The 24,440-nt window shown below is 37.1% G+C and overlaps 1 protein-coding gene across 4 annotated transcripts in view; it reads left to right on the top strand.

Annotated features, from left to right (window-relative positions):
• Nucleotides 1–24,440, top strand: part of EML4 (EMAP like 4) — a 150,186-nt gene that overhangs the window by 92,149 nt on the left and 33,597 nt on the right. Inside the window, exons 4-8 of one of the 4 annotated variants that reach the window (XM_032682655.1) lie at nt 3,154–3,327; nt 5,387–5,515; nt 8,602–8,627; nt 9,074–9,106; nt 21,002–21,125. In XM_032682655.1, coding sequence (XP_032538546.1) covers nt 3,154–3,327; nt 5,387–5,515; nt 8,602–8,627; nt 9,074–9,106; nt 21,002–21,125 — 486 coding nt within the window. The remainder of the gene's footprint in view (nt 1–3,153; nt 3,328–5,386; nt 5,516–8,601; nt 8,628–9,073; nt 9,107–21,001; nt 21,126–24,440) is intronic. The other 3 variants (XM_032682657.1, XM_032682656.1, XM_032682658.1) reach the window with 3 other exon arrangements.

Consider the following 24,440-nt stretch of genomic DNA (forward strand, 5'->3'; position numbering starts at 1 on the left):
CTCTGGCCCCTGTAGAGCTGCCGTCTCTGAGAATTTCTTCTATGAATGAGCAGTTTCATTTCGTGGACTATTTAATCTTGTTCTACCAACCTGAACACTGGAGATGATGGGATGGCTCAGTAGCTGCACAGCAACGGCATGTCTCATGTCAACAATGCTGGTATGCTAAAATACCAGCTGTCACTAAAATCAGAGCCCAGGAATATTCTGTGAACGCCAGGTAGATATGTCCCATTGACAGAGATAAAGTCATATATGTGTTGAGAAAATCTCAGTCCTATAGTCTGGAATGGAAACAGGTTTGTATTTTGTACAAGCAAACAAGACCCAACTAAACATTGACTGTCAGAGACCTGTTTGATCCTTTTCCTTAGGACTAAACATTCTTCTGAAAACAGCTTCTGGTAAGAATAGTCTTCATGTTTCACAGTGACTGCCATCTACAGTAGCTGCCAGTGTGTTGTGGCCCAAAGGATGAAACATTGTACTAAGTGAAATTAAAGAAGCTGCAAAATTAGGACAGATAGTAATAGCTCTCAACTACTCAGATGCAGGCTGAAGAAATGCCTCATCAGATTGGGTTTTGGAAATAATTTTTGGCTGCATTAAATGACTGCTTCCCGGAACAACTAGTTTTTAGAAACCCACAAGAAAAGGTGCTGATTTTGATTTGGTTTCAGTTGTTACGCAAGGCCTAGTTGAAGAGGTATTAGTTGTGAGAGCCACTCTGTAATAGCCAGTCATAATACAATTAAGCTTAAAAATTTAGCAGAAGTGAGCAAACCAAATAAATGCAGAAGGTATTCAGTACTCAGACTGCCACATATCTACATGATTTCCCTCCAAATTAAAATGGCAGTCAGAAAAAGAATCCCACTTACAACCTGGTGGTAGATAAAAGCACTTCATTGAAATCCAAGGTATAAGGCATTACAGATAATGGTCTCACCATGACCTAATGACCTGGAGAATTCTTTTATACTACCGTCAGAGAGATATGATGTCGGGTGAGCCATTGTTCTGACCAAGTAGGATCATTCTTTGTAGCAATGCAAGGTGGACTTACGGAAGTCATACTGTTGATGTGTTCTCTCTCTTCCTGCTTCCCTTCCATCTTTCACCATTATTTGACTGTGTTTTGAAATCCTTAAATAGAAGGAAAAGGAAAATTGGAAACATGACTTCTTGAAATAAATTTTTTTTAAAAAAAATATAACAACAAGCCATAAAAAAACCCCTGTCCTAACAGATTGACTTTGTTGTGAGAAATCCCATTCTTATGAGATAGAGAGTGCAGGGGTCCATGACTGTCATAGGAATAGAAAGACTCATTTTCTTTAATGAAAAGAGATTCCAAAAATTTATTTCACTATTCTGCATTTCTTGCAACAGACTGCAATAATATTAAGTGTAGTGTACTTTGCATCCATAAGTGCAAACTAAGTCTTCTGATTAAAAAATAATAAAATTTTTTATGCTACTAGTTAATTAAGGACTTTTGGCTATAAATTATTAAACAAAACCTCACAGTTCTTCAAGCTTTGTTCTCTATAATCACATATATACTCTCAAGAAATGTGAAAGCTCTTTGTTTTGTTTTTGTCTGTTTTTTTGAAAAGAAAATGTAACTCTGATGGATTATATTGACATCCTAAACTTGTTATTATGGTTTACAGTAAAAATCCTGAGTGATCCTTACAAATGTATTTGGGGTTTATATTATTATTCATGGTTCTACCTGGTTTTCAATGCTTTGCTTCTCTGAAAGCAGTTGGAAAAGTTGAACTTATGTAAGTGTTGGGGGCTTTGTCTCAGTGGTAGATGACACACTTTAATTGAAATAACTGAAGAAGCAAAAAGAGAGTCTTATGGATGATTGGGGGCCTATTTTTATGAGTTTATTTTGAATGTTGTCTTACTGTTGTTGATTTTTGGGAAAAGGTAAGTGGAAACACAAATAATTAAGATCATGCAAGGATTTGAGGCAGGGGAAATTGGTGTCTAAGAACAGAAATCAGGCTTCTCCTGTTCAGAAAGATACTGTTTTTTTTTTTTACTTTGCAGGCTACTTTGACCCTAAGAGAAAAATCTTTCTTTTTCCTTGTTAGCTGGTGTTTGTATCTTGCTGGTTTTGTTCACTGAGAAATCTGTCTTGGAGGATTTAATTCTTTTATCTTAGGAAATAAATAGACTATGTAGTACATAGTACTCTTCTCTTTCAGGTCCTGGTATTGTTTGAATGATTCAGTATCTTAAAAAGCATGTTACCTTATAGAAGAGCCTTTTAATTAATCTTTCTGTTTACTTAGCAAACCTTTGGTTTGGTTCTTAATAGATTTAAGATTCTTAATGACATGTATTTAAATCTGTTTCAAATATTAACCTAATAAATACAGCACTATGAAAATAAAGATATATTCTTAGCGGTCATTGACTGAAGGCACTAAAGAAGTGGCAGGACAGTCTGATGTAAGTCAACTACAAATCAAAACAGTCATGAGTTTTCAGGGATGATTTCCTTTGAACTCTGGTGCAGGCAGGGAGAGCCCAGGGACAAGCAACAGCGTTTCAGAATTTTGGTGGCAGCTCAAAGATAAGCAGTACCACTCATGTCCAGAAATACAGAGTGAGAGATTACAGTTTCATGGTGGGCTTAAGCTAACTGGAGATAGCACAAGTCACAGTCCTGCCTTTCATTTGCACTGAGCCTTGTCTGACAGCACGGTAAGGTAATCAGTGAGCTGAACCACACGATGGTTTTTTCCGAGGGACGGCAGACTTGTGGTGCATCAACTTGCGTCAGCTTTGAATGCTGTGGGAGCACCCGTGAACAGAGGCCATGCTCAAATCAAAGTTATGTTCATTTTAAAATCAGAGTAAATGTAGTAAAACTGCGCGTTAAAAATAAGTAAACAATCTTCCATGCCTCCTTCACTGTATTTTATTTTTGGAGCTTGTGAATAAATCTTTTTTCAGCAAAATGCTAACCTGAAGAGAGTGAGTAACTAATCAAAGTTTTTTTTCTGTGATTATTTATAGCAAGTTGTTAAATGCTTCTCCCATCTTTTCACAGAGGACATTTTCTGCCACCTTTTTAATTTATTTGCTTGTTCTCCTTTTTTTTCCCCCCTTATGTTACACTTTATTTTACAGCGGTACAGAAAAAAAGAAGGAAAAACCTCCAGGACAGAAAGAAAAAAAGGAGGACTCTCATTCTAATGATCAAAGTCCACAAACTCAAGCATCACCTTCTCCCCAGCCCTCCTCACAGACTCTCCAAACACACAGGCAAACTCAAGAAAGCAAGAGTTCTGCTCCAGCTAAAAGGTTTTCACAGTACCACAGTACAGAACTAGAAAATTATTGTAATGATACTGAGTTCATATTTGACAACAAGTCATGTGAAATAGCTCTTCTCATGATCAAGTTAATGTTTGATATTTTTTCTGCTAGAGAAGATGCATTCAATATGCATTGCAGCAGAGCAAATACGTGAAAATGCATTTTTTCTTAACATACATTTTTAAGATTATGAAAATTTGTTGTTCTCTGGTTGAAATCCTAATATGGTAGATTACCTCTAATCAGCCATCATTCTAAAATATTTAATCATGACTCTTACTTGATCCTTCTCAAAATACACTTCACATATTTTGTCTGACATAGCTGAATTGTGGGAGTGTATTTTGTACATGGCCATTTACTACATCTCATAATAGTATTTTTAAAATACTAGTATCATTGCAGCCTTTCCTTCAGAAATTATAATTATTCTACAAAGTGACTGCAGTTTGTATTTTCAGGGGGTTTTTTTGTAGCCCTTCCCAAATTCCTGCTATGTTGCAGGATGGTTCACATTTATTCTCATTCTTTACAGGAGTGAAGTTCTGGTTTTACACCCAGATCATAGAACTGCTTGACTTGAGTAAATGCAGAAGTTTATGTAGAATTGCCTCTAAATTCCCATCATTTTAGTGGGAATTAGGTACAGAAAAAAAAAAAAGGTACTTTGGGGATTTTAGATGGTTTTTTAAAGTCAAGAATATGGATTTTAAGATTTGAGTGGTATCTTCTGAGTTTCAAAACTATGCAGATCACTTGGTGTGGTTTCTTTTTTCTTCATTCATTGTCACCTTACTGTTTTGGAAGGTGTGAAATTTTTTTTCACTTTTTGGCATTTAGGAGACCGAGACAAAATGAAAATGAAATTTATTCTTCTGAAATTTACTTTAATTCACAAGATTGTTGTCTTGCATTGCTTGAATTCACAGCTCTAATAAATATTTAAACTTTCACTTGACTGATGCATGTTATAACACTCCATAAAGGCTCTGTCTCCATGTCTTGCACAAACCCGTAAATTGTCTGAAGCTGAACTTGTGGCCTGTTATTCTCTTGCCTGGTATCTCACTGTAAAGTTGTCTGAAGTCTTGCTTACTAATCTTTTGCAGTGTGGGGAAACAATAAATGCTTTTTTAGTCTCATAATGGTTTAACTTGATTGGATTAACTTGTTTGTCACAGGACCTTTGAGGTGCTGTGGAAGGAGCTTGCCATTTCTAAGGTTGCATTCCAGGACTTAATCCTGCAAAAAGCATTTCTGACGGGATGAAGTATGATACTATTAGCAGGACATGTGCAAACTAAATCAGGTGGTTGAAGAGTAATTTGGGCTAGATCAGTTTTTGAACATGTATTCCATGTGTGAAATTAATGAACTAGTAACTTCATTACTTGCAGGTTCCCATTAGTGTAAATTGACTACAATAAGATTGCTGAAAATTTCATCACAATTCATGAATTTAATTGTCTGTAGTATTGGGCCAAACCTAGTTTGTCTTACCCAAGAAGTTTGCAGACATTTGTTTCAAAAAGATTAAAGCCATTAATGTTGTTAAGTATGTGCTGACTGCAAAGCAGCCATATAAAACTGTAATTTGATAGAACTGTTCTGCCTCAGATATCGGTGTGCTAGAGCTAGTGAACAGTTAATCAGGGGAAAAAAAGATTAATTTTCTTTGTTATCTACTTAATTGATTTTTTAATATAGTTTATTCTTTAAGGCTAATGTACTTAGCCTAATTTTTTCTGCTTTTGTAATTTGTTAGCAATGTAGTAATGAAGAGAGTTATTTTGTTCAAGTCTTTATGTAAAAGCGTTTGGAAATGCAAAGGAATAGTTAAAACATGTGGCAACTGTCTTGCTCAATTGTTTTCATTCATCCAGTTAGAACTTTTTGACTAATCTTTTTTTCCTGTTTCATGCTTCAGCTTGAAGGAAGACCTAGTTCTGCTTTTGTTTCCTGCTGCTTGATCTGTCCGTTGCATATGAGTTCCAGTTAGTTATATTATCACCTTGTCATTTAAAATATTTTTTGTTTCTTCTAGCATAAAGAAATCCTTTGCTGCTGAAAAGCCTCATAGTGCTTGGGAGAGTCCAGATGATGGTCGTAACAAGCTGATGAGAATACCATCAACATCTAAATTAATATCAAAAGTGGCAAAGAATGCAGACAAGTATGTATTGATTTGGTACATAAGAGCAAGTGAACTTTAGAGTCAAAATATTATGGAATCATTTAATTCTAGTGAACTTTTTTCTATATATGCTAGGACCATTTGCATCTTTGTTTTTGCCATGAGTAACTACTTACATAACTTGCCGATGTGATGCTCCAGGTGCCTGTGGAATCTTAAATTTATTATAAAATGTAAACACAGGATTTTTGCGTACATGTATTTTAATGTTGCCCATTTGGATTAGAAGAATTATGTACTATGATTTAAGATGTATGGCTTAATGCCACTGTTGTGAAGCTTCCAACCTTTTTTTCCCAATTCAAGCTGATTTGAAAATGCAAATGTATTTCCTTGAAGTCAGTTTACTGGATTTCACATAGTATGTGTGTTTCTAAAGTAGACTGTAATAGTAGGAATATACTTTTATGTTTTGAGGTAGATCTCTCCATTTGAATGTTTAGCAAATTCCTGTTTTACAGGTTCTAAGTAATTTGCAGGTGCCTTCTTTTCAGTGTCATTTCCAGTAGGTGATGTGCGGTAGCCTATCAGTCCTCTCGTCCACTTCCTCAGCAGCAGGTTTTCTCAGTTTGTGTTCTCCAGTGAAGGCCTCGCTGGAGATTAATAGCACAGAGTAGTTACTCCTCCTGCTTCTGTCAGCACAGGGTCAAGAGTTTGCTTTTTGCTGTAACTTCACATTGTTGACCCCTATTGTGACCCACAGTACTTGTCCTCAGTACTCTCTGCCAGTTGGGCTTCCCCCTTTGTCTTCACGCAGCTTCTCTTTTTGACTTGTTGAAATTTTGCGGAATTTGTTGAATTGGTGTTGATTTTTTGATTGACCCCTCTCCTGTTTGCCAGTATCTCCCCAGCATGCTGGCAGCTTCTTTTTTGTTGTCTGCAGATTCATAGATCTGCTCATGAATCTTCATTCAAATAGCCATTAACTGGTTCAAGGCAGAACTACCTGAAAACCCCTCCCACTACGACAAATAAAACTCTTCAGACCTTTCAGAGTAATCTCCAGTCTTTTTATGATTCTTTCTGTAGTGTTCTCCTTAGGTTGCCTGTAAGACTGTCAAATACATACTTAGAATCAAGAGTGGTGCAAGTGCATTCCTTCTTTCCTAGGAATGGGAAGAGCAAAAACAAATTAATCTTGGGTGTGGATATCGGCACATTTACTAAAAGCTTTGTACTTAGCCTGAAGAGTTCTGCAGAGCACTCAAGTGCTGTGTATGAGGGGATTATGCATTACATATTTTGCAAGTGTTTCTTTTTCTTTTGTAATTGGTTTTCACTGTTGGAGTTTAAAAACCCTTTGGCAATTTAGATTATAGCAGGGTACTGTTAGATAATATTTTGGAATGAAAAAACCCGTTGTCTTGATTTTTTTGCTGGGTTTTTGCTATGCTGCTGAAATCTTTCACAATGGCGTATGTACTTCAAATTTGCTGAAAATAAGAAATAAATTTTACTTTTATTGACATTTTGCATATTGGTTCAGGCGTGGTTAAAATAGAGGTATTTTATTTCATTTTTCTGTGATTCTGCTTATTTTCTAAGAGACTTTAAATGTTGCCCTTCTACAATCTGTAATGTAGAAAAAAATCAGGTATCTAACAGAGGAGTGCACAAGGAAAGATTAGTTTTAATTATTGTCTGTTAATTATTGTCAACATTTGAAGCTGTTGTATCTTAAGTATATTTGGCAGAAAACAAAGCTTCAAACATTATCAGTTGTAGACCATCATCTTACTGAAGACTGGGTGTTGTACTGGTTGTGTACCTTGTTCTTTTGCTCACATTTATAATAAAGGCACTATTTGCATACAAGAACACGTATTAATACTCATTTCTTACATTCTGTTGCCATATTTCGATAAGAACTGGTTGATTTTGTGCAAAGGCATATTGTTATCTTCCATTTATTTTTCTCAATTAAGAAATGTTGACCTCATCTGCTTGAAGTTACGTGAGTCTTGTGCAAGGGAATAGAATTCAGCCCCTGCTGTGGGCCTCAGGACAGAAATGTTTTACATATGCTTTGCACTATCAGACCAGGATATGAACTTTGTTTACTAAGCTCAGTCTTTAAACCAGCACTGAGCTGTAAATCAGTTTGATAAAGCCACAAGAAGTAAGAGGGTTCCCACAGCAGTGTTTTTCAGGCAAGACTGGGAATCTACTTTTAATTTTCCATTTGGCAGTGTGGTGAAGGCTGATTCTACCAATAGCCAGAGATGACTTTCCTCATGCATATGCTTGACCCTTTGTCACTGTTACAAAAATTTGACTGCCATCCAGCTAAAAATACTGGATGCCACTCATACCTTTCTGCTGAATTTCAAATGAATTCAAGAGGGTGTTTTATGCAATACATTCTCCCACCAAGGAGTGTTACTCTGTTAAGAAGTAGCTCTGGTGCTGGAAATTAGTATTTCTTCCCTCTTCGGAAAAAAATTATTATGGTTTTTTGTGAGTAATTAATCTCTGGCTCTGATAAGGAGAGTCTCAACTGTACTCTGTTGAAGATATTGTGTTGCACATCCAGTAATGCTGCACAGATCTGTTTTAAATGAAACTGCAACTTGCTTACATTTAATCCATGTGTCCAGTAGAGTTAATTCCTAGAAAAATTTGTGGTGTTTTATGCTGATGGCTTATTTTGACAGGTGTTAAATGCTTTGCATGCAGGCCTGAGGATGTTTGGCAGCTTAAAACATTTGATTATTACAAGTTCGTGCTCTCAAAGTGGAATTTTCTGTGCACAAGAAACATGCCCTCCATAATTTATTTTAAAAGCTTTTTGCATTTTGTTATTATCAGACTAATTCTTAGAAACCCTTGCTATAGAGCCAAAGACTTTAAGTTACTTGAAAGATACAGTGAACTGCATAAAATAATATATGGGTAAAAATGCTAAATAACTAAAATGATCAGTTATTTAGTATCCTGTGCTACAGTTACACTGTACACAGAATCTGATGACATTGCTAAATGCAATAATGTGTAAAAACTAGATGGTGTTGCCTTGATAAGTATTGTGCATATTACTAACAGTATTATTTTGAATTTTTCCCCAGGCACAAAGATGTCATTGTCAGCCAAGGTAAATAAAAACATTTATTTTTAAATACTGGATGAAGTTGAAAATACTTGCTTTTGACTGAATAGTATTTCCTACAGATGAATACATTGGGACATATGCTTATGAAACAGGGAATTAGAGGTAAAAAAACATTAATAAACTCCAAGATTTTATTTGGTCAAGCGTTACTCCAGACATGTTTATGAGTCTTTGAAATTATGGGGAAATGCCTCATCAGATTGGATCTTTAGGACATACAGAAAGTTTTGATGGGTGGGTTGTGGGATTGATTTACTTCTGTAAAACAAAACTTTTTTTTTAGTATTTTCTCTGTGTGTATGTGCATAGAGAGAGATTATAAAAACAAAAATCTAAAGTTTTGACCTATGTGCCAGTCTTCATGCAAGCAGGTGTGAGCGAGACTTTAGAAATAGTTTTAAGATATTTTATTTCTGTCCCATAACCAGCAAAAATGTCAACTCGTGAAAAAAACAGCCAAGGTAAGAATAAAGCTATGCCCTTTGGTTGCTTTCTTCTAATTTAGCACTCTCACAAATCTTTTATTTGGCTTTTCACCATCAGAGAGCATCAGTGCATGATCTCTTAAAAACTTTTTGGGCATTTACATAAATATTTCAGCTTTCTTCTTTTGCAAATTTATATGCATATGCACATTGCAATCTATTTTGGGATTATTTGGGGATAGTCTAAAATAAATTATGACACACATAATTTCCTCAGAGAGGAATATGTGTTAGAATAGAAGTCTTGCATTGTTGCCTAAGATATCAGAGTATTAAGAACTGCCAACTAAAAGATTTGTTTTACCTCAGCTTTCTGTCTTGCCAGTATTACAACATATACACACTGATTAGACAAGAACAGAGACTGAAGGTTTCATAGCCTCCTAAAATGAAAAATGAGTCTCTTCTAAAGTGTATATCTTTGCACCAGTGAATCTTGCATTCTGTGGCTACCCGCTGCTGCTGGCTTGTTTAGTCAGGAAAAGGAGCTGTCTATCTGAACATGGTGGGATGTGAAAACAAAAGAAATCCACTTCTGGTGTCGCAAAACTACTCTGCTTTGATGTCCTGCAAACTGTGCTGAAGCATGCGGTTTCAAAATTAAAGCATGTAACCCAAGTGCATGCTGTACACAACATATCTATGTACAGAGATTCTGTCTCATGCTTTTTTGCTGCTAATTAACAAATCTGTAGTCTTCAAATTCTGTGCTGTCAGCAAGTTCACATTATTCATAGCTTGATTGCTTTTGGTCTCCTTCAAAAAGGAAAAGAACCCCTCAGATTTTTCAAAAGTTACTATACAAATTCTTGGAATGAAAGCAAAATGAATTTGAATCAAAGTGCTTTATCTTTTCCTAATTCAGAGAGAAATTACAGGTATAAAAATATTCTAAACTGATGCTTACCAAGAGCACCCTTCAAAGACAAGATGTGTGAAAGAGAATGCATAAACATCAAGAACAAAGAAGAAATGTTTTTTTATACTAGGTTGCTTAACGCCAGCCGTGGACCGGTATATATGTGCAGCAGTGGTTACTGTAAAAGGAAAAGTAATGACTAGTGGCCAGACCAGCTGCAATTTAGCTTTGCAAGGATTGAATAAAACTATTATATTAAAAATACCCTTTCTACTAAAAACAGCTTTTCAGAAAACCAAGTTGCATGTAGCTAAAATCTAAAATGCCTTTAGTAGTACTTCTTTCCTTACAGTGTGATTCTAGAATTCTACATGTTCTGCCAAGAATGGGCCATTCATAAGTTCTCTCATCCCAGTAGCTATAACTTAAGTGGCCTCAATGTGTACCCTGCTATCTATTGTGTTACTGTGCAGAGGATATGATGAACAAGCATCTTCCAAGTCTGATATGCCATAGTCTGTTCTCAGCCTAACTGGAGTGAAAGAGAAACATGATGCAGATAACAGGGCCCTACATATATGGAAGTTGGAGAGAGTCTTATCACAGAAAATGTATTTACTGCATTTTTAACACATATAGTCGCAAAACATAATTCTGCCTCTAACATGGATGGACTTGCAATTAGCAGGATTCAGAGGTTTATTTTTTCTAAAATATGGACCAGTGAGTGTATTTTTGACAGCTTTTAGAGTCTGTGTATGTGAGATTGTGTTGTGTTGTGTTTACTGCCACAGAAGTAAACATGTGTAAGTTACTTTTGCAGAGGGTTCACCCATCCTTTCCAGTATGAGCTTAGCAATACCCAGTCAATTCTCTGTAGTGCAACATCCTGTTCCGGGCAGATGACTTTAGCTTGTTTTGTAGTTAATAGTTGCCACATAAATTAATTTCTAGTTGACACCTTGACCCAGCTGGTCAGGAAGTTGAAGAGTTGCACAGGCAGTTAACATAAGATTTCTGGAGGTAAATCCTGTGGAGCTGGGACAGTGTTGTCTTTGACAGGGTGGGATGAAGGGTTGACTTTGCTCGTGGTGTTTGTACAGGACCTTCCTGTTCTGCAACCCGATGGCATGAGAAGTTATAGTTGTTTAACACTCCTTTGTGGCTTGCCAGCCTTTGCCCCTAGAGGTGAGCAGTCTGTAGCATGGTGTTAATTAAGTTAGAGCAGCTCCCCAGAGCTGCTCGTTTCATTAGGCTGTATGTAAAACACTGTATATGCCCCCGGCTCATGCCACCTGCAGTAACAACTGTATCAATGTGCTTCCTAGACCTAGAAATTCTGTGAAAGAGGCTCTTGGGAAGGCTGCTGGTGTGCAAACTGTCAAGCTTCAAAGCAAATCTGCAGTAACAACTGTATCAATGTGCTTCCTAGACCTAGAAATTCTGTGAAAGAGGCTCTTGGGAAGGCTGCTGGTGTGCAAACTGTCAAGCTTCAAAGCAAATCTACATTAAAAAATCCTTCAGTGTCTTTATACACACATAAAATAAGTTTGGAATCACTGTGAAATTGCAAATTATCATAACAGAAGGTGTTTGCATGGGATAATGGGATGGAAGATGACATTTTTGTGTAGCTTTGAACATCTTGGAATCACTTTGTTTCCTTTTTCTGATTCAGCTATTAAAGAAACTGCTTTGAAAATGTCAGTATAGTACCACAAAATATAGATAAATATATTTTTTGCATGTTTAGTTCTTGGAACCCAATTTTTCTAGCAGCAGAAGTTATTGCAGTAATATCTGTGTTGCAACAGTCTGTGCAGATTCATTCTGATTTCTGTTGATAGTGTGTATTAGCTATTATAATGAAAGACTTCAGGAATAAGTGAGAATCTGAGGTGAGCTTCAGTAGTGAAAGGCTTTAGCTTTGGTGTCTGGATTGACTGGTTTGATATGGAGTCCCCAGAGAGTGTTGCATATCGACAAGACCTAGGCAATTCTCTTCTCCTGCCAGGAGCAGCAGCAGCACAGGAAGCCACAGCCTGCAGCTGCCTTGGGGGCAACCAGTTGATTTTTCCTCTGTTTAGCCCCATGCCGAGGCCACACGTGTTACAATGTTCATCACATTCCCTCGGTGCCTTTATCTCTCCCACTTGGGTTGAATTGCATCTACTTCACGTTAAGGTTAGTCCTGAGCTTTATGCATCTGGATAGGTGCTGAAGCAGAGGTCATACCGTCAGTTTGTTTGTTTGTCTTTGTAAATCAGGCCAATCTTTTTACAATAAAATCCAATACTAAGAAGGTATTAAAATTCTGTGAAAATCCAATGACGATATGAGTGAAATGAACAGGTGCTTACTACAGCCCTAAAAGAACCCTAACTAAAGTTATTCTTTTAAATTCTTTACCAGCAGGTGTTTATAATTGCCTATAAAATCCATCTTGCTTTTCACTTCAGCAGAAACATTTTTAAAGTATTAATCATAAGGCATTCATATTTTTATACCCAGAAGTTAAAGGCCTGGCTTATTTTAAGATAAAAGGTAATTTATTTCACTGAGATTCTGTGTTTGAGTTTGATTTTCAGTGATAGCAGCTCCATATATGAATCACTTGTTCACTTATTATAAAGTTATGAGACACTTGAACTTTTTGGGTGGCAATAAAAACCATATGTGAAAGAATTAATGGGAAACATTCACTACATTCCTACGTTTGGTTTTTTTTGTTGTTGTTGTTGGTTTTTGTCTTGTGCTTTATTAGTTTCCAGTACTATTTATTCTGTTAGTTTAACTATGCTGTAGTTCTAGCTTCACAGCACAGAGCAGTCATGAAGCACAGAATGGAAAAAATTTACCCTGCTGACAATGTGTCCTGTCCTCTGAGAGTACAAAATTCAGTAACTACCTTGGAACAGTTTTTTCATCAGGCACAGATTTTCTGTCAGATCATTATTGAAGGCGCTCTTGCCCTGAGGGCAAATGGAGACCCAGTCTATCTCATTATTGGGCTGCTTGATCTCATTCAGGCACAGTGCATATTATTAAAAACCATCAGTACTGTCAAAAAAACAAATTTGTATTTGGAAGTTTTTACCATTGGTTCTTGTTGAAGTTAGAATTTTATTATTTAAAAAGGAAGCATTTAAGATACAGTTTTATTGAGCTTGTTTGTGCCCAGTATTCCTTTTTGAGTCCTTTTTTTTTCTTTTTTATTCATAAAAAACTAGAGTTTAGTTCATTGCAAATGGTAACTGTTGTTAATACCTAGATTCTTAATGTCACCTGATACGTTAAAAAGCAAGGTTGTAACTGTGGTTTACTTATCAAATTATATAAAATTTAATAACCAAAGATCTGATAAGAAGTTTCCAGGCGAAGTTGTAAAATCATTCCAAATCAAGGCAAGTCTGTTGTCTCATCTGCTTTTTCCAGCTATTTGGTTGGCATTGCACCAATAGCAACAGTGGCTGTCCTCTTGTCAGGTTCAGCAAACTTGGGGTGAGAGATGGCAGACCTGCAGCCACATTTTAATTCCTCTGTAACTTAAAATGTAGTAGTCTGGGCATGGTGGCTGAATTCGGTTATTTGTCTCTGTGCTATTAGCGCTGGTTTAAATTAGAAACAGGCTTCTAAGCCTTTGTCCCTCAGGTTAGTGGTCCTGCAGAGTTCTTGGACACCGGCCTGAAAGCAGAAAGCTTGTGGGAAAGAAGCTATTTGTAGTATTAAAAAGCATAACTTCACTGGTCAAGCAACTAGAAGGTGAAGACAGATTAATAAATGTACTCTGGATATGGTAGTTTATTGTAGAGCATTCTGCTTGGCCAAGCTAGTTGGAGTCTTCAGGGGTTTTTCATTTGCTTGTAATTCACTTTAAGGATAAGATTCGCTACACACAAATAGAACTGAGCTGAGGGTTTTAATGCATCGACCCATGTTGATCTTTCAAACTAGATGGGGTGGGACCTACTGAAAAAGTCACTAATAATTTGCAAAATTCCTGTAGTGATTCTTTTAGAATTAAACTTAGAACCATGTAGAAAAGCAGTTAATTTTGCTGTTTGTTCACTATTACCTACTCTGTGTGTGTGTTTATATATATAATCTGCTGTATGCTCATTAGACTTCCCTTTATGCATACACTTGCTAGCTTAAGAGCAGTTAAATACAGCACAGACTTAGAGGGCTACTTCAGTGTCTTGTCTAAATAACGAGGAACAGTGGGATATAAAATACATTTTTCTAATATTTTGTCCGGTTTTGTTGAAGAAATTAGTAATTGAGGATGAAAACTTCTCACATCCTTCTACAAAACCACTGTATATTCCTTGACAATTTCTTTTTGAGGAATGCCTTTTGGAAAACAGGATTTTGGTTTTATAATGTCTTCAGATTTCTGAAGTATCTAAAAAGTAGCTTTCATGTCTCCTGAATTGCTTTTCGCTGTAGATATTTCTGAGTTAGTCTACAGAGACTTCTTTGATGCTTTTTTCTCCTCCTTTCAGTTCCTATTATTTTTATTATTTTCCTTTGCAAACCTTCTGTATTCCCCTAAGAATATGATTCACAGAAAGTAATAAATTCCTTATTTGCCATTGCATAAGTTTTTGTGTGCTTTCATGGAAGCACTGTCCATGAAGTGCTTCGATAGCACTTAGTTTCAGCCTTTCAGATGGTCTGTCTTGCCATATCTTTGCTATCTGTTATCACCTGCAGTGTTTTTCATTGGCCTTACCTTCCAGCTTGCTTCCCCTGAATTGCTGGATTTTAAACTTTCTTCCAAAGGTGAATTAATAGACATTGTTGGGAGTTGAATTTTACTGCTACCTTTGTGCTGCTTTTTTCTTCTTTCTTATCTCCTTTTTTTTTATATAAGATTAATAGCTTATTTATATTAACAGTAATCTGCTTTTGATATAAGAAGGCTTTGCAGAAAATTTTCAGCCAGTCTACTTTATGTCTACAATTTTCTATTTGCCCCTAGCTTTAGTCCTGGATTCTTGGTGTTACATGCTTTACCAACAGTTTCTTTGCATGCAAGGTCAGTATACTGGCTTATGGTGACTGTGAGTGAAGATCCACTTGTTTCCTTGCAGATGAGCCAGGCTTCTGGAGTTTCCTCTCACTAGCAGCACCTTGTTTCACTGACATATTTATTTCTCTTTTTTATCAGCCTATAAACTTTCAAAGAACCTGCAGTAGATTCTCTGGTTGCTAACATCTGCTTTCAGCCTGTTGGGACCTATTTGGCTTAGTGTTTACACTAATGAACTTAACATAGGAAAGTAGTAGCACTGAAATTTCACTAATGGCATGAAGCTGAGAGTCCAAATTGATAGAGTTGAAAGCTGAGATTTTAATACAGTAAGACCTAGATGTTCCTGAGGCTTGGAGTAGCATAAGACAAAATTAAATTATTCAAAGTGAAAGATCACACATACAGGAGTTGCTAGCAAAGTTCTAGTTATAAACAGAATTCAATGATGGGCTATAACATGCTACTTAATCATATGAAAATTGAACCACTAACTTACGGAAACACAAATGGAATCCTAGGATGTATCAGAAGTAATTCTAATGGAGATCCATAGCCTTTTGGAAACTGTTAATGCATCAAAACCCTGGTAGGTTCTCTTCTGTAATACTGCATGCACCAACAATCATGAAAGATAAATTTTGTGATGGTGTGGGGACAGACTGAAACCTTATTGTTCAAAAGATAGTTAAATAGCTGATGTTTTTATTTTTTCAAAATTAAGGCTGGGAGGATTGCTGTTCACCTGATGTACTTTCAGACAGGGCAAACCTGTGCTGAAGTGAGCAATCGTGCTATCAACACACACAAAAAGAAAACAACCTGGACATGTAATGTTGTCACCTGGAAGTTGAGAGGTTCCCAACTACTAGGAGAGATGGAGGTTTTTGGATGCTATTCTGAAATCAGTAGAGTGTGTTTGTGTCACCCAGTGGCAGACAAGACTCTGCTCTAGAAAGTGAGTGCTGCAGTACCCTGCAGAGTGAAAAACAGTGATGCAAGCAGAGAAAGGGCTCTGAGGGGCATGCTCTGGGTCCATCAGGCTGGACTAGGCTGAGCTCAGCCAGGATGTTCCTCGCAAAGCCACAAGCCCAATCAGCGCTCTAACCCACCTTTACATGGGCCCTCACCATGTCCTGGCTTCTCTCTTTGTGTCTCTCCTGAGCAGTGTTTTGTGTCCCTTCATGTGACTGTGGTCACATTTCAGTCGGATGAAGTGTTTCTGTATCTGTAGGGCTGAGTTAATAATTTCCCCAAACCTCTGGGGAAGCCATGGAGAGCCAAGACCTGCAAGGAGTTTGCTTAGGTCCAGCACACCCAGAGGACTGCTACATGAGGCTAATAAGCCTGAGCCGATCCTGGGAGCAAAACTTGAGAGTGCTGATCCTGTATTCCCTGGCACTTGTGCAAAGAGCTTGTCAAGGCTCCAGAGGTGAATTATTGTGGAGCCAAGCAGAGTTTGGCAAGGGCTGTGAATTTGAGCTCAAAGCTGCACAAAAGTAGCTACAGCTGTTCCTGGTGAAGAGCTGGCCCCGGAAACCAGGAAGCTCCATCCACTTGATGCTACCTTTTGTAACAACTCTGAGCCTGAGCTGTTACTTTTTGTGTGGCGTGGATAATCCGTGGCACCTGGGTGTGCTATCTGCACGGCTTCAACTCTTACTTTTTGACTGGTTTGATCCATATTTGAAAGGATTTATAGGATGTCTGCAGTTACAGATTAATTAACTTAGCAAGTGCCAAGGGTTCTTAAAGGTATGCCCTCCTATCCCTTTCCACCCTGCCTTCCCCAAATGCTTCTCCAGAGAGGGTAGTGGGGCCTGAACATGTCTTTGTATGGAGTAGAGGTTTTTAGTTTCATACCTATTGTTTTCAGGCTGGTAGATACCAGAATTGTCAAGGATTTTTTGTTGGTTGGAGTTCGGTGGGGTTTTTACCTGCTCTCTTTACAACTTTTTACTTTTTCTTCCCCGTACTCCCTTTCATACATAATCTGTCATAACATGACCAAGGCTCTTTTTTTCCAAAAGAAGGAAAAAGAAGTTTAGACATTCTTCTATGTACTGGAAAGTAGTGAGAATGCAGGAAAGAAACGTAGTCTAATGCTCTTGAGCATTAATTTGAGCAACTGTAGTATGAAAGAGTTAAATCACGGATTTTCTTAACTTGCAAATACAAGAATTTGGCCTAAGGCAATTAGTTCCTGTTTGGGAATGGTGGTGTTGATATGCTGCCATCCTCTCTAGTGTTTCAAAAGGTTTTTACATTAATATTATATCTGCCCTGCAGGTTATTCTGACAAAAGGAAATTTACAGTCTTAGACAAAAATCTTTCTGTGGGTTGTCTCTTTTTTTCTCATCCTTCCTCTTCTGTAGGGAGAGGCTTAATCAAGTTATACTTAACCTGTGTCTTTCTAACAAGTGTGTTAAATATGTATCTTCAAAGGTAATCTTGAGTAAGTGCAGCTAGCTAATAAAGGTAAAAAGTGTTCTTTCTTTAATGGAAAGTTCAGAGAGCTAATTTGTATCTGAATATCCTGCAGATATTCTTTTCCCTGAGCTCCAGGAGAGCCCCTTCTGGCCAGAGACTTGACTGAATTGCTCTTGGACTCTTCATCTCTTTCATCTTCAAAGTCCGACAGGTGCAACTGCTTCCATCCTTAAGAATTTCAGCTGCAGGTTGTCTCCACTGTTCTAAGCAACAATGAGGAATTTGATCCTAAATTTGTGGTGTCATTTTACACTGATCTGGTGGAACCAGTCGTGTCAAGCTCAGTGTTAAATCAAGAATTTGACTTGCACAAATGAGCGGTCTTTTGTAAATACCCTCAGGCTTTAATTTATAAGAGTGCGGGTGCCAGATTTTAATAGAAAGGTCATTGTTAATACATTACTCTTGGTTTTGGCCTATGTTATTTTATGTCTGAAAATACATACTATAAAAAATATATTGGTGGAAAAATGAGACATGTTACTAGTTTGGACTAATTGTGTAAACATTTGTGTCAAACTAATGACAGCTCCAATCTTTAGCTCTTCTGAGCAGTACAATTAAGCGATGCACATTTGGTAAACTAACTATTGTTTCTAATTTAGCTGCCAGGAAGTGATTTTCTTTGTTCTTTTTTATTTTATCTGAGACAAGCTTTCTACTGCTGTCAGTGGATGGACTCTCAAGGTTCTTTTTCAAAGGATCTGTGTTTGTTCTTAGAAAGAAGCAAGACAACTGTTTGTCATCTTTTCAGTATTTATTCCTTTCATACTGGACTTATACGGCTCAACTTTCCCTGTATTAATATGCTAAATAAGAACAACCTTTTTTTATGTGTTAGTTTTACGTTGCTCAGTTATTGCAATTTCTACTCAGGAATAATTTCTTGAACCTGTGGGGTTTTTTTGCACTAGATTTCACTTGTATTTGCCTCCAGAACAGGGTAAACTTACTGAGGATAAAAGTGACATGGTATTCAAGTAAAGTGAATTCTTGGGTCTCAGAAGGTTGACTTGAACAGACTAATCATATTTTTAGATCTGGTAACTTGGGAAATATGATAAATGGTGGTCTGTTTCATCAAACAAAAATTGATAAAACTCTTAAGCATTAAGAACTCCAACTACCATGTGTTAAGATGAAAATCAAAAGTTTTTGACAAATTAAGCCATATGTGTTGTGAAATCTTCACAGTGAATATTATGCACGTAGTAGACTACTTTTAACTAGCTTATGTTCAGTTACATGGATTCATTGATCTGGTTGAGTTTGATCAGTACAGTGACAAGTGAAGTTAAAATCACACAGGCTTATGGGTAGTTCTTTCTCGGGTTAGGGGTTACTGAATATATTATATGGTTTGATCACCACAGATTTTTTTCTGTATGTGTCAGTGCTGTCCAAATCACTGCTGTGTTTTAAGATCATCACTGCTGTATTCAAAGCTAGTGCTTTCTGGTGTTTTCAGAGCTGAAGAGGTATTCAACAGAATTTCACACTATTTCAATGCTATAAAATAAATAAAATAATAAAATCCCTTATGATCAGAAATATTTCTTTTAAATAACCTAGAATATTCACCACATTTTTTCAGTAGTCTGACGATTGCTGTTCTTCTGTCTTGTCTATTGTGAACATCAAGAATTAATTTCCAAACTTTGTACAAGATAGCTTTATAACTTTAGTGGATGAAAGTAGTTACAGGTTTTGCTTCTCTCAAGGTAGAGACCCTGGCTTAGGGTTATTCTTGTTCACAACTTTGATTATTTCTTGATCTTTGCATCTTCTAAAAATGTTTTATAAGCAAGAGATTATTTTTGACACTATGTTGCTTCTGCTGTCACCAGAATTTTCTGGTTTCTGGTGTCCTTTTAGATCTTCAAGTTTGATTTGAGTTGTTAAGCTATGATTTTGTGTGAATGAGCCTGAATCTCTCATAATTTCAATTTTAAGTGCTTTAGAGAATGCAAAACATAGATTGCACAATCATGCAGTCTGAGTAATAATCCTATGCTTAATTAGGGAAGTATTTCTGAGCATTCCCTGGGCATTTATGAGGAAGTCTGTCTCAAGTTTGTCTTCTGAAAGAAATACAAAAGTAATTGTTTAAAAATCTTTATTTTAGAGCCTAATGTTGGTGCATCAAATGTGATTAGAGATTTCTTAATATTGTATTGCTAATTTACAGCTATTCTACTCAAATATTCAGATTTTGATTTGAGCTCTGAGTTCCCTATGTCTGCTATGATTTTCAAATCCCCACTTACAAAAAAAAAAATGTCGGAACTCCAAACTCACAGCAAAGTATTTTATTACTTTGGTAAATAGTTGCATTAACTATGGATATTAATTACTAAAGAAGTTAAAGAGTGACAAAAAGTTAGTATTTCATTGATGCAAAATTAGTGAAATACATGTATTTGGTCACGGCTATAGGCAGTATTATAGCTGGAGTCATTAGGAGCTGTTGCTTCTGTCCATTTGTCAGGATACAATGCCACATACAATACTAGGTACTGGTAATGTTTTCCATAACTTAATAACTCAGGTTAGTGTATTAGTTTGTGATGATAAATAATTCTAGATTATATTCTCCAGCAAAGCTTTTGACACTTTTCCCTCCAGTATCCTTGTGTCTTAGCTTGGCCATTAGGATTTGGATAGGTGGACAGCTGGCTGGGTGAAAGACTCAACTGGATAGTGGCCTCAGAGAGTGGTGGTTACTGGGTCATACTCTACCTGGTGGCCAGTAGGTGACAAGTGGAGTCTGCAGGATTCTGGCCGGGACCTCTCCTGTTTAGCATCTTTAAAATACTCAAGTTCGCAGGTGACAGCAGACCAGGGGGCCCAGTTGATGTGCTGGATGTGTGGCCTGCAGGAACCTCATAAAATTAAGCAGGGACAAATGCCAGATCCAGCACCTGTGGGAAGGAGATGTCCTTGGCAGGGATACGGTCTGGGGACAGAGAGGCTGCGGGGGGCAGCCTTGAGGGTGCTGGCAAGTGCCAGGTGCAAAAAGAGGCTGTGCCATCTACATCCTTGGGGGTTTTCAAGTCTGGATTACGCAAAAGCCTGAGCAACCTAGTCTGGCCTCATGACCAGGCAGAAATTGGACTTAAAGACTTCCTCAGATCCTTTTCAACCTGTCATACCTTATATTGTGATACTGTGACTACTTATTTATTCCATTTCAGATTTGAAATGGAATTTGAAATTTGCCTTTATAATTTAACTTGCGTGTCTAAAATGTTACATGCTTAGTCTGTTCTATCACAAATTCAATTAACACTTACTCTGTGTGTATGTGTGTGTTAGTGTTCCATTTAAAAAAAAAAATAAAATCTAGGCCTTTACCAAGCTCACATTTCAAAAATAATTGTTATATCGCAGGTGTTATTTGCATCGCTGTGCTTATTCCTCATATCTTTTGTGCTTGTTACTTGTGTAAACTTGCCACATGATTAACATGCTCTTTTGTTTCAACAGAGGGAGAATATATCAAGATGTTCATGCGAGGTCGACCAATCACAATGTACATTCCTTCTGATGTAGAAAACTATGATGATATTAGGACAGAGCTGCCTCCTGAAAAGTTAAAACTGGAGTGGGTGTATCCTTAATATCAATAACTACTCACTGTTCCCTGTTTGTCTTGTCTTGCATTTTTCCCCCTTAGAATCCAGTGTTTTGTCTTCTCTGTTAAGGGGTAAAAATTATTTAAAAGTGAGGGGAAAAAAGTTCAAATTAGTATAACAATAGAAATGGTTTGTAGCTCCTGTATAGTATGATTTTAAGTGGCAGACTGTGTAGGCACAGATACAATGTTCCTTTGTTTGTTTTCCTGTTGAAATTAATTCAGTTTATTTTCAGTGTGAAAGAAAGTGTCTTTGGAGAGTTACAGAGTTTCAAAAATGTCTCCCTCTGTCTCCCTCTGTCTCCCTCTATATTAAAGTAGGCTTTCAATTCAGGAACATGATTAGTTTTCAATCTCTGATCATTTTTAGGAGGTTTTAGAACTATGGAAGATCTTGGGTTTGTTGTCCTTATGTATGCAGTGAGGATTGCAGAAGCAGCCATCCTTTGCACTGCTTCTGTATTCCAGCACCAAAGTGAAGTGGTTAATTTCTTGGAAATTAGTTTGCATTAAATGCACTAAATATAAATGTATCATTTGAAGAACTGAGTAGGTGTGTGGCTGACAACAATTCTCCAAGTTTACTAGATCGACATTAAATTCATTTTAAGAGATGTGCTTTTGCACATGGTTGGGTCTTCCTGTCACTCACACATCTCTGCAGGTTCTTCCAGTAAGCCATGATTGTGTAAGTTTCTTAGTACTTCAGTAAAATAACATGTCTAGGCAGCATTTGAGTTGGCGTAATAATCTGAAGTTAGATCCTTCCAGTGTTGCTGAAATCAGGAAGATTTTTAGGAATGTTGATGATACACTGTCATAAGTCAGGAGGAAAGTTTTGGATTAAAAGTCTGACTGGAAGGAAAACAGAGGTCTTACTCATGCTTTGTAAAGCTGTGGTACCCAACTTTCCGACAGCTCCTCGTTGCTGATACTGGCAGTTGTGACTTTGGAGTCACTGGTCTGGCTGAAATGTAGTTTTCTTGGCAAAGTTAACTTTCAAGCAGGACCAGTACATTACTTTGATTTGCCCCACAAGAATGCAAGGGCTGGAACTGGCATGCTGAAGGAATATCAGCTTTACTTTTCCAGTGTCAGTGACCAGTTTGCTCTGATGAAAACTGATCATGAAATCACACCCTCAGTTAAGTAGGTGCAAATCCCAATGTGGACACACTTATTTAGTGTCCAAGGACCTTAAGTTCAGGTTAAACCAGTTTCCTACTGAGGGCTAATTAAAGTGAAATAAGTCTACTCTAAACAAACCGTCCGTATGTTTTGGAATCTGTTTGAGGAAATGTCATCTTAAATCAGACAACTAAAATTATGAGTGTAGGGAATCTTTTGGATGCAATGGTGAGGAAAATGAGGAGAAGGCAGTGAAATTTATGACAGTGTAATATTGGTCTCTACGAATTTGCACAAAATTGTTCTTCAGTTTTGGAGACAGGAAGGTACAGCAGCAGCAGATCTTGTACTTTATGCACAGGTTTAGCAAGGGGAGCAAATTTGCAAGCCAGCTGTAACTTCCAAATATCATGGCAAATTGAACCCTTGTGCACCTTATTAAGAAGGCATAAGGACAATAATTCAGGGAGTATTTTAGTTATGTCATTGTTTTGCAACTGAAAGATCAACTGAGTGTTGAATTGTTCAATATATAAGTTTTGTTTTGAATGCCTTTAATTCTCCTGCCTTCTGGATGGTTGTTTATATTCGGGTTTTCCTTTGTTATTACTGTTTTGGAAGATGCTGCTCAACTGTGAACAACTTCAAGAAAAGAACAGACAGATTTTTTGGGGGGGAGGTGTTTAGTTGATTGATTGGTTGGTTTGGGTGGTGGTGGGGGTCTCCTTTTTATATATGCCTACAGAACTGTGTCCTGTAGGTATATTCGACTACTGATACCCTGTACTGTAGATTAAAGTAGAGTAACGTAGCTTTTGTCTGTCATGCAGATTACTGTCATTTGATGAAATACCTAAGCTGCTTGGCAAGATAAAGCAGTTCATGGGGAAGTCTAAGCTCTTCACTGTGTCTGGTTCCTGAGTGATTTCATTTAAATTTAATAATTTAATTTGAGTATCTCTGCTTTGTAGTGCAATCTTTCCTACTGCACTTCAGAACTGGTTAAAGCGTATCTGACATTTCTAGAAATAGCGAAATTGGCTTATTTAGTGGCTACAGAGGTCACAGTCAGGGCTACTTTTGTCAGGCAGTGACTTTATAGATTCTTTCTCCCAGTGTATAGTAGCTCAGTTTCTGGAGGGTATTTCAGACTCCGTTTTATGAGATTATTTTTAGCACTGCTGCTCTTCTTTCTAAGAATAATTGAAGACAGCGGTAAATATACTGTTGAATTCTGGTGTACAGTGGATCATTTTTCATGAGGGCTGTGGCTATTTTTAGCCAAGTAAAAACAAACAAACAAACAACCTCCAAAATTTAAAAGTTGTTTAAGCATATTGAATGCTGTGACAAAACAGTACTTGTCATTTGTGAGAAACATTCTTGATATGAAGGCAGCTGTCTCTCAATTTCCCTGTCGCACAAAACAGGTTGTTCCTTTACATGCTTGTAAAAAACATGCTTCTAGAAAATGCAGCCACTCTTTGGTATTTTATTATGTAGGAGGGGTAAAGGAAAGGAATGGATTAAGAAAACGTAACCATTTTTTTTGCAGCCTCATAAATGCCAGAGCTCAGTGGTGGGTGCCAAAATATTTAGCTTTAGCTTGGCTAAGCATCGTAGGCTTCTGCTGTTGAAAGACGTGTTTGTGTAAATCGTTAATACTTTTCTAGGATGGATGTTCAAAGATGTCAGTCTTACTAAATCCTTATCAATACACTCCGTATTGTATACAGCAGATTAACAAAATCTGCCTTTCTCCTCTGAGAAGGTACTTAGAATAGCGTTCTTCATGCTTCAGAATAGAAAAATATTTTCATTGGCTTGTAGCCCATTGGTTTTGAAAGTTCAGTGGTTTTGTTTGTTGTTTGTTTTTTTTATAAAAGGCCTTTCTGGAGTTTCTTTTTGGTCCGTCAGTGTTTAAAAAAAGAATAAAGGGGAAAAATTAGTGGTAAAGTTAATAGTAATGGAGGAGAAACAGAGGCATCCTTTTATTCTGCTCTCAGCATTGTGTTGTATCAGCATTTCTCTCGATATCATTTGCTTAGCAAGCCAGTGAATAATCTCTGCTTCAGAGAAGCCATTGTGTTCTTCTGTAATAAACGGAAGACAGCAAGATATAAATCTGTTTTGTTTCCATATTCCAAAGAGATTTAGTTGACA

The sequence above is a fragment of the Chiroxiphia lanceolata genome, chromosome 3 (genome assembly GCF_009829145.1).
Source record: "Chiroxiphia lanceolata isolate bChiLan1 chromosome 3, bChiLan1.pri, whole genome shotgun sequence".
Taxonomy (NCBI): domain Eukaryota; kingdom Metazoa; phylum Chordata; class Aves; order Passeriformes; family Pipridae; genus Chiroxiphia; species Chiroxiphia lanceolata.